The sequence below is a fragment of the Salvia hispanica genome, chromosome 3 (assembly GCF_023119035.1).
Source record: "Salvia hispanica cultivar TCC Black 2014 chromosome 3, UniMelb_Shisp_WGS_1.0, whole genome shotgun sequence".
In the NCBI taxonomy this organism is placed as follows: domain Eukaryota; kingdom Viridiplantae; phylum Streptophyta; class Magnoliopsida; order Lamiales; family Lamiaceae; genus Salvia; species Salvia hispanica.
Window position 1 is genome coordinate 177,709 of NC_062967.1, and position 12,808 is coordinate 190,516.

At 31.5% G+C, this 12,808-nt stretch overlaps 1 protein-coding gene across 1 annotated transcript; it reads right to left on the reverse strand.

The window, feature by feature from the left end:
* Positions 1-2,266: 2,266 nt before the first annotated feature.
* On the reverse strand, positions 2,267-3,028 carry LOC125211777 (brassinosteroid-responsive RING protein 1-like). The gene has a single exon (XM_048111696.1). It carries the CDS (start codon positions 2,934-2,936, stop codon positions 2,424-2,426), a length of 513 nt encoding a protein of 170 aa, XP_047967653.1. The 5' UTR covers positions 2,937-3,028; the 3' UTR covers positions 2,267-2,423.
* Between the last annotated feature and the right edge of the window lie 9,780 nt (positions 3,029-12,808).

The following is a 12,808-nucleotide window of genomic DNA, read 5'->3' on the forward strand; positions in this document are numbered from 1 at the left end:
TTGGAGTACTCCCTTCGTTCCATAGTAATAGTCTAATAGAATTATTTTGCAATATTTGGTACGTTCCATAGTAATAGAGTCGTTTCCCTTTTTAGTAAAAGTCAACATATTTTTCCACACCTACTTTACTCTCTCTTATTTTTATTTTGTTTTCTCTTCATATCTCTACTTTTTTCATTCTCCACTTTATTCTCTCTTTACTTAACTTATCTAACACAATTTTTCTTAATCTTCATGCCGAAATGAAACGCCTCAATTACTATAGAACCGAGAAAAAGTACTATTTTATTGTTATCTTTACTAATGTTCATACTAATAGCAAAAACTGGATGGTGGAATTATAATGGAGAGGTTCTTTCTGGACATCTTGACCTAAGTCTACCTCTGTTTCTAGGCTTTGTAGGCTAAAACTAGATTGGTGTTGTTCGAAGAGGTGTGGTGTGTGAAATAAGTAAATCGATTGGTGCAATCCTAACAATAAATGATTGATTGAGGAGAGAGAGAGAGAGAGAATGGCTCCTGACATTCATCCACATGCCTTACTCTCCCAGCTTTATATGTTGGCCCAAACTCTCATGCCTTGCCTAACCATCTTTCAATTTTTTATTTTGCTTTTTGTCCAACAACACCATTTCAAAAGTTAAATAAATACGGAGTAAATTTTTTTTAATACTTCCTTGTCATTTTTAAATTGTATACTCACTTCTCATTAGTTTAATCATTTTGTCACGTACATTCCACTGCAACAAAGTCATTTCATTTTCTATTAAAACTTAACACAATCTTACTTTATTCTCTCTTACTTTATTCTCTTTTTCCTCTATCTTTTTTATTTCTTACTTTATTCTGCATTTACTTAACTTACTTAACACAATTTTTCTTAAATCACGTGCTGAAAATATACATCTGCACTACTGTAGAACGGAGGGACTATACCACAAATTTTAATTTGATCCACATTATTAGTACTTTTTAAAAGTTTAAGACTTTCTGCATTAATAAATTGGTCTAATTTTAATGGATGATCCAAAATAGTAAAACTGGTCTATTATTTTGGTCAACATTCCCATGAATTTGAAAATTTTGTGATTTGTATTTCAAATTTTGAGGGTGCAACAATTTGACAAAACTTCATTGTTTTATAATAAGCAATTAAAAAAAAAAATGTAACAGAATCAAGCTTTTAAAAATTCTATGAAATTTGAACCTGATATCTTTGGAGTAAGAAATCCACCACTATATTATCTACAAAAGGAGTATAAATCGACTTCTCAATTATTACCATTGTTCTATGTCATTATGGATGAGAAAGACACCTATCTAAGTTACAACTTGATTAGGATAAGCACAAATAAAAATAGAAAGGGATTAAACCGCTAGCCCACCAACTTAGTCCTAATTAAGTAGGCCCTTCTTTGTTACCATTATTTACTCTAATTCACATTCAACAAAATCATCCACTGAAACTATTTGGTATGATTGCACCCATATGCTCAATTCTTTATTTCAATCTATACTTCAAAACATATCCAATAAATGCATACACTATTTACTATTCCTCATGAAATTGTTTGTCTCACCTAAGTCACCAACCACCTTTCAATATTATGCTACTCATTTGGAATTGTATACATACGTGCAAATTTTAGAAGTAACAAACCTTAAATATGGTGAAAATTAAAGAATTGTTAGTTTCAAAATATTAGACCATCTTCAACCATTTACATCAAACTCAAACTCATTTTTGAGTATACGTCATACCAAAAAGTAGTTTTACTCCAACCATTTACACCAAATTCAAAATTTACACAATTTTCGGATTTTTATCTCACAAAATTTTTGCAGTAACACCATATTTGGTGTTGTTTCACAAAAAAACTCCAAAAATGAGTTTGAGTTTGGTGTATGGTTGGAGAAGATTTTTACACCAAAACTCATTTATGGAGTACGGTTAGAGATGGTCTTAGGTCATCTCCAACCATTTACGCCAAACTCAAACCCATTTTTGAGTATATGTTACACCAAAAAGTAGTTTTACTCCAACCATTTACACCATCTTTAAGTTTACACCATTTTTGAGTATTTCTCTAACAGAATTTTGGAATAAACACCATATTTGATGTTATTACATTGAAAAATCCAAAAATGGGTTTGAATTTGATGCACGGTTGGAGAAATTATCTACACCAAAAATAAGTTTTGGTATACGGTTGGAGATGTTTTATACAGTAGATAAATCTTATGCTTCTTTAATTGAATTTCCATATTTGTCCAATTTTTTTTTCATGTAATATATACATTCCACTTCCCAAATTACAAAACCTCTCAACCATCTCCATCTTCCACCAATCAAAAAACCAGAAAAGATATTACAAAAATCCCGAATCTAACCCCCCAAAAAAAAAAGAAAACATAAAAAGTAGCTACAAACCGGCCGTAATCGGCGAGTAGTCGCCGTAGAGATCGGAGATGCCGGAGGCGAGCCAGAGGCGCTCGTTGAACGCCTCCTGCATATCCTCCGGTATGAACTGCGTCCGGCAGAGCGGGCACGTCTTCTGATCGTGGTCCATCCACCGGTCCACGCAGCTCCGGTGGAATATGTGCCGGCAGTTCGCCAGCTGCCGGATCTCGTCCTCCCCGCCGAATTCGTACAGGCACACCGCGCAGCTCTCCGGCGGATCCAGATCCTCCTCCAAATCCGCGAACCTCACCACCGGCAGCAGCTCGCGGATCAGCGCCGCCGACACCGACCGCGGCTCCGCCCCCCCTGCCTCCTCGCCCGACGGATACGACGCCGTTTCCGGCTCCAGAAAATCGCCCAGCCCTAGCACGGAGAGCAGCGCGTACACGAATTTCCGCAGAAATCCTAATGCCGTGAGCAGATATACCAGCAATTTCGGGAGAAATAGGTCAGTGTATCCAACCGGAAACCCCATTTTCGAAGCTGAATTTGTCAATTTCAGAGGTGGTTTTGTGTTACAGTTGAGCGTTTTCAGAGAGAGAAGCTACGAGAGAGAGAGGAGATGAAGGAACAGAGGAAGGGGGTTATATAAAGAAAGTTGGAGTGGGTGAAATGACGAGAAAGGGCAGAGGGTTGTGGGTATTTACGATCGTATCAGCTGCCACGTTTGCATAAGCTGCAGCAGGAATTGTCGTACAATTTTGAACGTGTGCTTCCTAAACACGTGTGTGCTTATATTTAATTTAAACCCCTTAACTTTGATCATTTATTAATGAGGGACCAAAATTGTAGTAATGCTTGATTTATTTTGCCACTTAAATCTATTTTTTTAATGGAAATTTGCCAAAAAAAATAATGAATTTTGGTCAAATTTTATAAAAATAAATTTTAGTACTATGATGTTGATTTTTCACACACATTTTGCAAATTGATGAGTTATTGACCAAGCATGTTGAGAGAAAAAAAATAAAGTTCATGGATAGTGTTGTTTTTGTTTAATTTTTTTGAATGTCAAATTGGATATAGCTTCATTCAAATTAGAACTCAGAGAGAAATTGAGAAAGATATATATACACATTTATAATTTTTATGACCGATTTTTAAAGCTTCGAAATAAATTAAAATTTAACCAAAATTGATGGTTTTTTTTTTTTTAACGATAAATCATTTTTAAAATCATTTGCACAGGTGACTAAAGAGTTACATAGATGTCACCACATTTTAATTATACGTGGCGTATATTCCGATACACACTATATAATATTTAAAATTTGTGACTATGCGAATATTAATTAGAGCTTATATTCACCGTACGGTATTGTCGACATTACGAATAGTATTGAGTGTAGTATTATATTCTAAGCGTGACTGGCTATGAAAAAGTTAAACTTTTCAAAGAAACTTAGAAAGTGGCGTTAGAGCACGAATTAAAGTACAAATAATTAATTACTCGACTTTATGGAAATAATCTAGAGTAAATTTTTTTAGACTAGCCAGCTAAACACTAAATAATATAGTTCGATTTAATTAATTTTGTCTAGTTTCAAATATGTGTCCCAAATTAAATAGTATGGATCAAACAAAAATCCCGCACACATAAAATAAAGAAATTAATTACTTTGTCGTGTTGGTATAGAGATAAATTTATTCTACTACGCTATTATGAATTTATGAATAACTTCAATTATTTGCATGATCATTACTATGGAATTCATAATTTTCCATTATTATGCACGTCGTAATTACTAATTCCCTTTTTAAGAGAACATGGTGTCTTTCATTTTTATTGATAACATTAGATCAATGGTACAAAACCCTTTTCAAATGTCGAAATGAGTCGTTTTACTAATCAAAGCTTATAATTCATATAATTTGTTCGAGAAAAAGTCTATCCAATCATGTTAATGCCAAATCCGTAACGCAGATGTAGATATATGTTGTACAATTTCATAATTACATATTCAATTTACCCCATATTTTGTAATACTATTCATTAATTAACGGCTATATTATTTATAGCTACACCAGAAATAGTATTTCAAATAGTACTATCAAATAAATGTCACGCACCACCACCACGAGTTTATTTATTGTGTGGATATCCAAATTGGAGGGAGAAAAAAGGGAAAGAATGTGAAGATGGAATATCCTTTTAATTTATTATATAAAAAAATTATACTGCTACAAGTTTATAATAAAAAGCGACCACATTAAATAAGAAATCGAACAATATAACAAACATTACAACATGAGTAATCTGAAGAAGGGCAACAACTTCAGAGCCGGCTAAAGGTCGAGAAAATAACATCGACAGAAAGAGCGTACGTGTTGATGAATTAGCCTCCGGTCCAACTTCTAATAGCAATAGCACTCAAATCTTTTATGGATCCTTGTAAGCATATGTAATGAAAAAGAAAAAGAAAGAAAGAAAAGGAGGTGTGAAAAGAAAGTGAAAATGTGGGCAAGTAATGAACCCTGGCCAACCAGCCAAAGAGCATGGGGTGGCTTAAGGTGCCCCCAAACCCTAATCTCATTCATGTCTTGATACGCCAAAGACACTCTGACCCACTCCCATCTGCTCATTATCACCTAACTATATATATATTCTCTCTCTCTTTTTCACACACACACTTTATATCTATATTTATAAATACATCTAGCTAATTTCACATCAAGTATTAAGCATCTCAAGTAATTGGAGCTATATCATATGTTACATCTCAATCCATAATGTGTGTGATCAACTAATAGTGATTGTTCAAAAAAGATTCGTAAAGATATGCATCCATTAATAATTAAATACAATTATTCAAATAGTAATCTTTAACTATTGTACTGAATGCATTATAATATTTTATTTTTTAATGTCACCATAAATTCAGTAACTTTATATATTTAATACACCGTTTTCTCATTAAAAATGGAGTAATTTTTTTTAGAATCAACTATTGTAAATAAAACATTGTATTACTACGATAAATTAAACATGTGAAAATATAAGATGAATGAATTAAGATGAATGCACCATACATCTGATCATCACATGGAGTGTGCCCCTTTAGCATACAAGCCTTATTATAGGCAATGTATCAATTCTGTTGTAGTGAATATTTTCACACCATAAAAAAGGTAGACAAATACTTGGATAAATCAGATCCATTTTATTAAGATTAATATTTTAGTAAATAATAAACTTATTAATTAATAGGAGTATGAAAGAGTGGTTCTGACTGTGCGTTCGTGCGACAAGACACCGTCTAAAAAAGTATTACTCCTACAAAGAAGATAACTAAGGAATATGTGACAAAAAACACATCATGCTCAATTGGCCCACTTTTCTTATCCTATGCGTGGATCTGAAAATTCGTTCCCAACTCCTATGTCCGAATAATGTTACACTGACCGACAATATACGTGTGACATATAATTTTTCAATTTTGGTACTATATTCTTATTTTATTTAATTAATTATACTAGTAAGAGCTAAAATAAAAAATAGTGAGCTTAATTATGAAATCGGAGGTATTTAATTTGTTAAAAAAGTGGGAAGTCCCCGACAATTTGGAGCGGACCTCCCCTGTGATGAGTCACTCCATTTTGTGTCTATATCTCTACCACATGTGGGCTTCTCAACTCATATAATGCTACCTCCACTTGTTTAATTATTTCTCACTACTTTTTTCTTGCATTGCATTAGGGATTTTATTTTATATCATGTGGAGAATCATGAAATTCAATTAAATTTTTGTGAGTTGTGCAATTTTTAAATTAGTTGGTTTGTAGTAATTGTTACACAATGAAAATTTTTGGTAAAATTATAACAGTCATAAATCTTATGCGGACGTGATCACCGATTAGTTGAACGATGTATTTATTAGGAAATTTGTGTAGTTTGGTTTAAAACATCCACAATATATTATTAATATTATAATTTTCAATAAATCCAAACTTCATTGATTTATCAAATTATGGGACGAATCAAATTTTACCAAATTTCATGTTTTGTTTTTATAATTTACCCATTTAAAAAATATTATTGTAGTATTGTTTGTTAGTAATATAATATTGTACTATATGATTTATAAAAGAAATTAAGCACTATTCTCATTGTTTCCACATCAAGTAACACAATCATTTAGAATAAATGATGTCAATTAGATAAAGCAGTGTAATTATATACATTTTTCAATATTCATTCTCATTTAAATTCTCTTGTTATATATACTTGTCTTTTTCTTCTTTTTAAATTAGTGGACTGGGGGACTTGTTATATATATGTGTGTTATTATATTAATGCTCAATCTATGGGACCTCCCAAGTATACATTAATACATAGTACATATGTGATATGTGTATATCATATTTAAAGATGGTTGTTGGGATGAGTTAATCATGTTAAATGATTTGAAATATAAGTAGCGGCATTTTCCTAAAATAATAGGCTCATTTCATTTCTTTTTCTGATTTAGTGGAGAGATTCAAATTCGTTAAATTTGATTACATTCCCTTCCTCTAATTATGTCCATTAATTTTTTTTAAAAAAATAAATCTTACATCTTTATTTTAATTTAAAAGCTTGTGTTCTGATTAAATTTTTTACTAAGATTGATTATACCCAATTATGACGTATAATCATATTTGGCATTGAATTATAGAAAGTAGATGTATAGAAAGCCAAACACAAATCTATTTTAATATTTAGCCGAAGACGTACGTAATTAAGTCGTATTCTTTGTCAAATTAAATCTTAATTAATTTAATTAGTCAAAAAGGAATATTACATAAGTCGTACTTGACCTCTAACAGGATCAGATCAACAGCAAATCCAGCTAGCTACAACCTCATCGAAATATTATTGTAAATTTTTTATTCTATTAGAAAATTGTGATCTCTTAATCTTATCCCACTTGTCTTAACTAAACTTAATTAAAAAAATTTAGGTCTATAATCTTTGCAGTTTATGTGTTTCTAGTGTTGGATGGTAGTGCATGTGTGAAACCACCACCTTTTTCCTCTCTCAACAAATATAAATTTATAAAATATTTGTATAAGAAATAATTAACAACGTCTTAATTATTAATTTGTACTCAGGTGATTCCAAACAGTTTGTGTAACTGTAGTCAATTCCAGCCAACTTTATTTGTCAGCAACTGTCTGCTTGAAATATTAATCAAGATTTGGGTGTTTAACTGTTAATTAATAAGTTAATTGTAATTACAGAATGTAATAAATCCATCAGCTTGTACGTATTATTTATAAAAGATTTATAATGAATCCACGTATGATTTATTATAAAATACACTAAAAGTTGAAATTTTTTTTAACAAATTAAAGAATGCAAATAATCTTTCCAGGAAGATAATCCCTCCCATGGAATAAAATTAAAATAAATAGATTTTTAGTTTTAGCGATGGATCATTTTGAACGAAACAAAATAAAATGGAAAATGAGTTCTCTCTGGTGAGACATCATTTATTAGGAAATGGACAAGCTAACTTGATGGCCGCAAAGCTAACTTGATGGCCGCAGTAGGAGATAGTAATTAAATATGATTAATTAATTAAGTTTTGTTGGCTCTGAATACTACACAATAATTAATAAATAATAAATTTCACGTTCCCTCTTTGGTTTTATGTCAGTTTACCAAATTTCTCAACATGCTTATGTTTCATATTCTCCCAAAACACTACACAAAATCGTACGTCAAAAAAGATTCCGTAACGATGAAATATAAAAATAGGTTTCGAATACATTATACATATGTGATCATAATTAATAAATGGCGAAAGAAGTGTAATCATATTGCGAGCATTAGTGGCAAGAAAAATAGGCTTCTTCTTAAAAAAACTCGGACGTTCGTATATTCGTTTATTAAACAATTATTTTTAAAATTTAATTCATTAAATAATTCTTATGTATCTCAATAATAAAATCCAAACTTCACTCACATTTTTTTGCAATGCATTAAATTGGATGAATATCAATATACTATCACTATCTTAAGTTGCAATTTGATTACTCTTCCTTTTCTCTTTTATTGTTTTTTCTCAAGAACCCATTGCTCGAAGTTCAATCCATTAATTATATTTAATTTTAAAAATTAGAAAAAAAAGATCCATTAGTAAGGGCATCCACAGTGCTCCGGGCCGGACCCGGACCCCATTATTTTTAATTAAAAATCGATTTTATTTTTATTTTTTTGCTTAACATAATTGTTCAATGTTATCAATTTTAAAATAATTTGAAAAAGGGAGAGAGAGAAGACAGAAGTTAAGACAAATAAGTTAAGGAAACAAATAAGGTTGATGAGAAAAGGCTGTTGCAATTGATGAAGTTGAACTGGAATAACAGTAACAGCACAAAAATGTACAGCTATATAGGCAGTGCATGTTTATAAAGTACAGTAATAAAGAAAACGGTACATTTTGCTTGTGTCCCCATCCTTTTTCCTGCCAAAACTAAAATATACAAATATTCGATCCCACCACCTTTAATTATTTACTTAATTACTGCTTAATCACGTTTTGTTTCAGAATAATGCCAATCATGTCTAGTCTCTGTTTAAAGATCCCACTAATTAATTAAATTAAAAACCCTAGTGATAAACAGCTTGTGAAAGTAATTCTCCTTCCAACTTGTATTAAATATTGTGGTTGCTTAAATTAGTGTAGTGGGGGCATCATATCAAAGAACATAATCTGCCTAGATTTAGAGGACTACCAACTCAATGTTTCCTATGCTACCTTAAGTGGTCTAAAACCCTATGAGCTTAAAAGGAAATAAAGTGACATACTAACAAAATTTAATTATAAAGAGCCCAAAAAAACTACTTGATACAAAGAGGATTTCACCCGTTAAACAATGTCAAATGCCCAAAATCCATCGCACACCTTGGCGAAAGCAATGTGTTTGACTTGTTAACCTATGAAAATATAGTGTGAATTTCAAGTTATTGACACAATTGACGTTTTTGGCATCTGAAACTGCATCGTGCACCAGTCGGCCAATCACATGGCGTGTGAGGTGCACTCGCGCATCGTTTTTTCCTTCTTTCTGTTGATTATTATTATTATTATAACAATCGAATTGGATGAAGCTATGATTATATGATTAGAGTATAAAAGAAAAAGGCACCATCAATTCCTCTACAATAGGAAAAACACATACACTCCATCACCATGAATCCATGATTTCAAGTTGGTGATGATGAATGGAATATATACACCACTAGGAATATTGAGTGATGGGGACTGACATGATAATGATAAGAAAGAATGAAAACTAAAGGAAAACAATATCACTTTTGATGTGGATTTGTGGTCTCCTTCTTGACCCATGATTTGGAGTTTGTGTTAGAGGCATGTCCACATCTAATCTTTTGCTTTTTCAAGTGATGTAATCAAATTGGGGAGATTTGGTGTTTGTTGATGTAGCTTGTTCATACCACACTTGCTTTATACAGTTCCCATGGCCCCTCCTTAACAATCTTATACTTCAAATTCAACATTATTTAATTTCAAAGCAACCATTTACACACAATGTTAATTCTTCTAGATATAGGATTAATTGGACACATCTATCATATATGTTCGTATCAACTAGATACAACTTCTGATCACTATGTATTAAATGATAGTATATGGGACCATTGTTTGCCCTCAACGAGTTTTCTTCATTTTGGCATTATATGATGATTATATTTATGTTAGGTTTGATGTCCTAAAATGATTGAAGTTTTTAAAATTATTTATGAAGTAGAACCCTAAATCATATCTCACCTATTTTTTCTTTGATGCAAGAAACATAGTTGCTAAAGCGATGAAATGATAAGTTCGGATGTCCAAGTCCAACAGCAAAAAAAAAAAACTGTAACGCGGGCATCAAGCAACAAAACTCCAACAAAATAGGTGGACGCTTCGAGCTGATACCAAACAAATCAAAACAAAACTAGCAAAGCCAAATAGAGAATTCTAGACGAAGACAACACCAAAAAAACATGCACTATGGATAATGCATTAATAGCCTCCAAAATAAATGCTTCTTTCTTGATTTTTCAAGTAGGCTCAATATTTTGGATAATGACTCTGTCTCGAATATCTCAAATGAATCAAGTAATGCAATAGATCATATTCTCCCGGTTTATTTGTAGTTGAATCGTATTCCTTTCTAGGTTGTCCAATTGTAGATTAGTATAACTTTTTGTTGGTAAAAGGAACGGAAAGAGTATAAATGAATACAGTCTATATAAAATATGCTTAAGGATCATATAAGTGGACTAGTCTTTTCAAATCTGGCTTTTCCATAGCATTTTAGACTTAACGTCAAATCTTGTTTACAAAACAATACTTAATTAAATCACTAGCTAAAATTTGCTTAAATAATTGTGATAAGGGTTGTGATTAGAGGGGAGACCTAAATGAAAAATGGAGTATAATAATAAGAGAGGCCCACATTTTATATAGATTTATGGAGTGTATTAATGATAACGATATTAGCAGAGACAATAGTCAGAAATGTGGGCCAACATGGCATGTGCGATGTTGGTTTACTTTTTAATAATATTTGTACCTAACACAAGTCATAAATCCACTTGACATAAAAGTGCTACAAGGAATAAACCTAAGCAATTTTGGGAAATTTCGTGACTCCTGTCAAGAATGTAGTAACTAGTAATTGCATTTGTATAAAAAGTATTTATTGGAATGCAATAATCAGGAAAAGAATTTTTAAAGGGGATTAATTATTAGGTACAATTAGTAGTAATGTAGTATCATAGATGTAACTTGTAAGTTTAGCCCGAACGCACTGACGGGCTTAAATATCCCACTAAATTTAGAGGATTAGTGTTCGAATATTTGTAAATTGTTAAAATTCTTGCTTGATTAGTCCGCATCATGTGTATGGTTAACCTAAAATTCGTTGGACTATCCCTAGATACAATTATCGTCTATGCTTCCAACACGTTTGATAATTAATTAGGCTTCAATGATAATTTTAATAATTAATTTTGCGACAATGTAATTAAATTTACATTTTGATCGTCTGTGACTGCTAATCGGGGACGGAGGGAGTACTTTATAGTAGTACGTAACAACAATAAGTGAACTGGAAATTTCATGTTTATAACAATAAATATTATGAATTATAAAACATGCTTGAAATTAATTCAAGTATGTTTATCTTTCATTTTAGTTTGACAAATCTTAAATAAAATTATTTAACATATCAAGATATATCATAAAATATTTTCATACGTTAATTTGGTCAATAACTCATTTGAGATATCTGACAAAATTTCTCTAATTAAACACTTGCATTCAATTAATTCAACATTTCAACTCTTCAAGACCAAAGAAAATCAGTCCATTAATGAAAATCAATCTCTGGGCCTGGCCCAAACTTTAAAATTTGAAGAAAGCCCATTACAATTTTAAATTCCTTCAAGCCCAACTCATTTTCCCTTTCTCCTCCGAATCTCTCTAAACTTTCCGAATTTGGATTCTATGAGATTTAAGAAAATAACAATAGACAATATATAGTTGAGTATGTAAAATTTATTAAAACCTTTTGAATAAAATTCATTTTTTGTATTTTGAGACACGATTTTCAGACCGAAAATGAAATGATTCTTCTCAGCTGAACGAAATGAAATTTCTCCACTAGCTTAAATAAGCTCTATTCATTTATTGTATGAGGACATGCATGTAACATGTTGTATATTGTTATTTCAAACAAAAATGTATTCGATAATAGATGATATATATGAGAGGCCCCCCAAGTGTGTGTTTTTTCTTTCCATATTATGAAAGTTATTTTTGGGGTTTAATAAAGACAGAGACCTCTAACCAACCTCAAAATTGCAAACAAACTTTGTATTTTGTCTTTGTTGATTGTTCGATATTCATCGCTTTCAAATATATATTGCTTTCGAGTTTCTGTAATTGCTGGCACCTGCAATAGACGTTTAAGAAAGTAAGAGAACATAATTCTAAATCCATTTATAAGTAAGATCTTGCTTACTTCTAAGACCTCCAATACGATCTCCTCATCATTGAACACACATTTTAATTATGATATAGAGAAAGTTATGACATTTCTACGAAAACTACAAGATGGATCGTATTTGTTTTATGTTCTTAAGTTCATGATGATGATGATGACGACGAGGATGGGTTTATTTGAGACCCGAAACGATCTCATTTGCTTCCAAAGTGATCTATTAATAAAATGCTCAAAGCCAAGATGGAGTGGCAAGCAAGAAAGTTCCACACATAAGAAAAGAAAAGCCAAAATCGAAAACAATCAACAAGCACACATAGAGTTTTTCCTACGAACTTTTAAATTGGT

Excerpts from the sequence above, each read along its gene's own strand:
- LOC125211777 (XM_048111696.1), bottom strand. The coding sequence starts at position 2,936 with ATGGGGTTTCCGGTTGGATACACTGACCTATTTCTCCCGAAATTGCTG.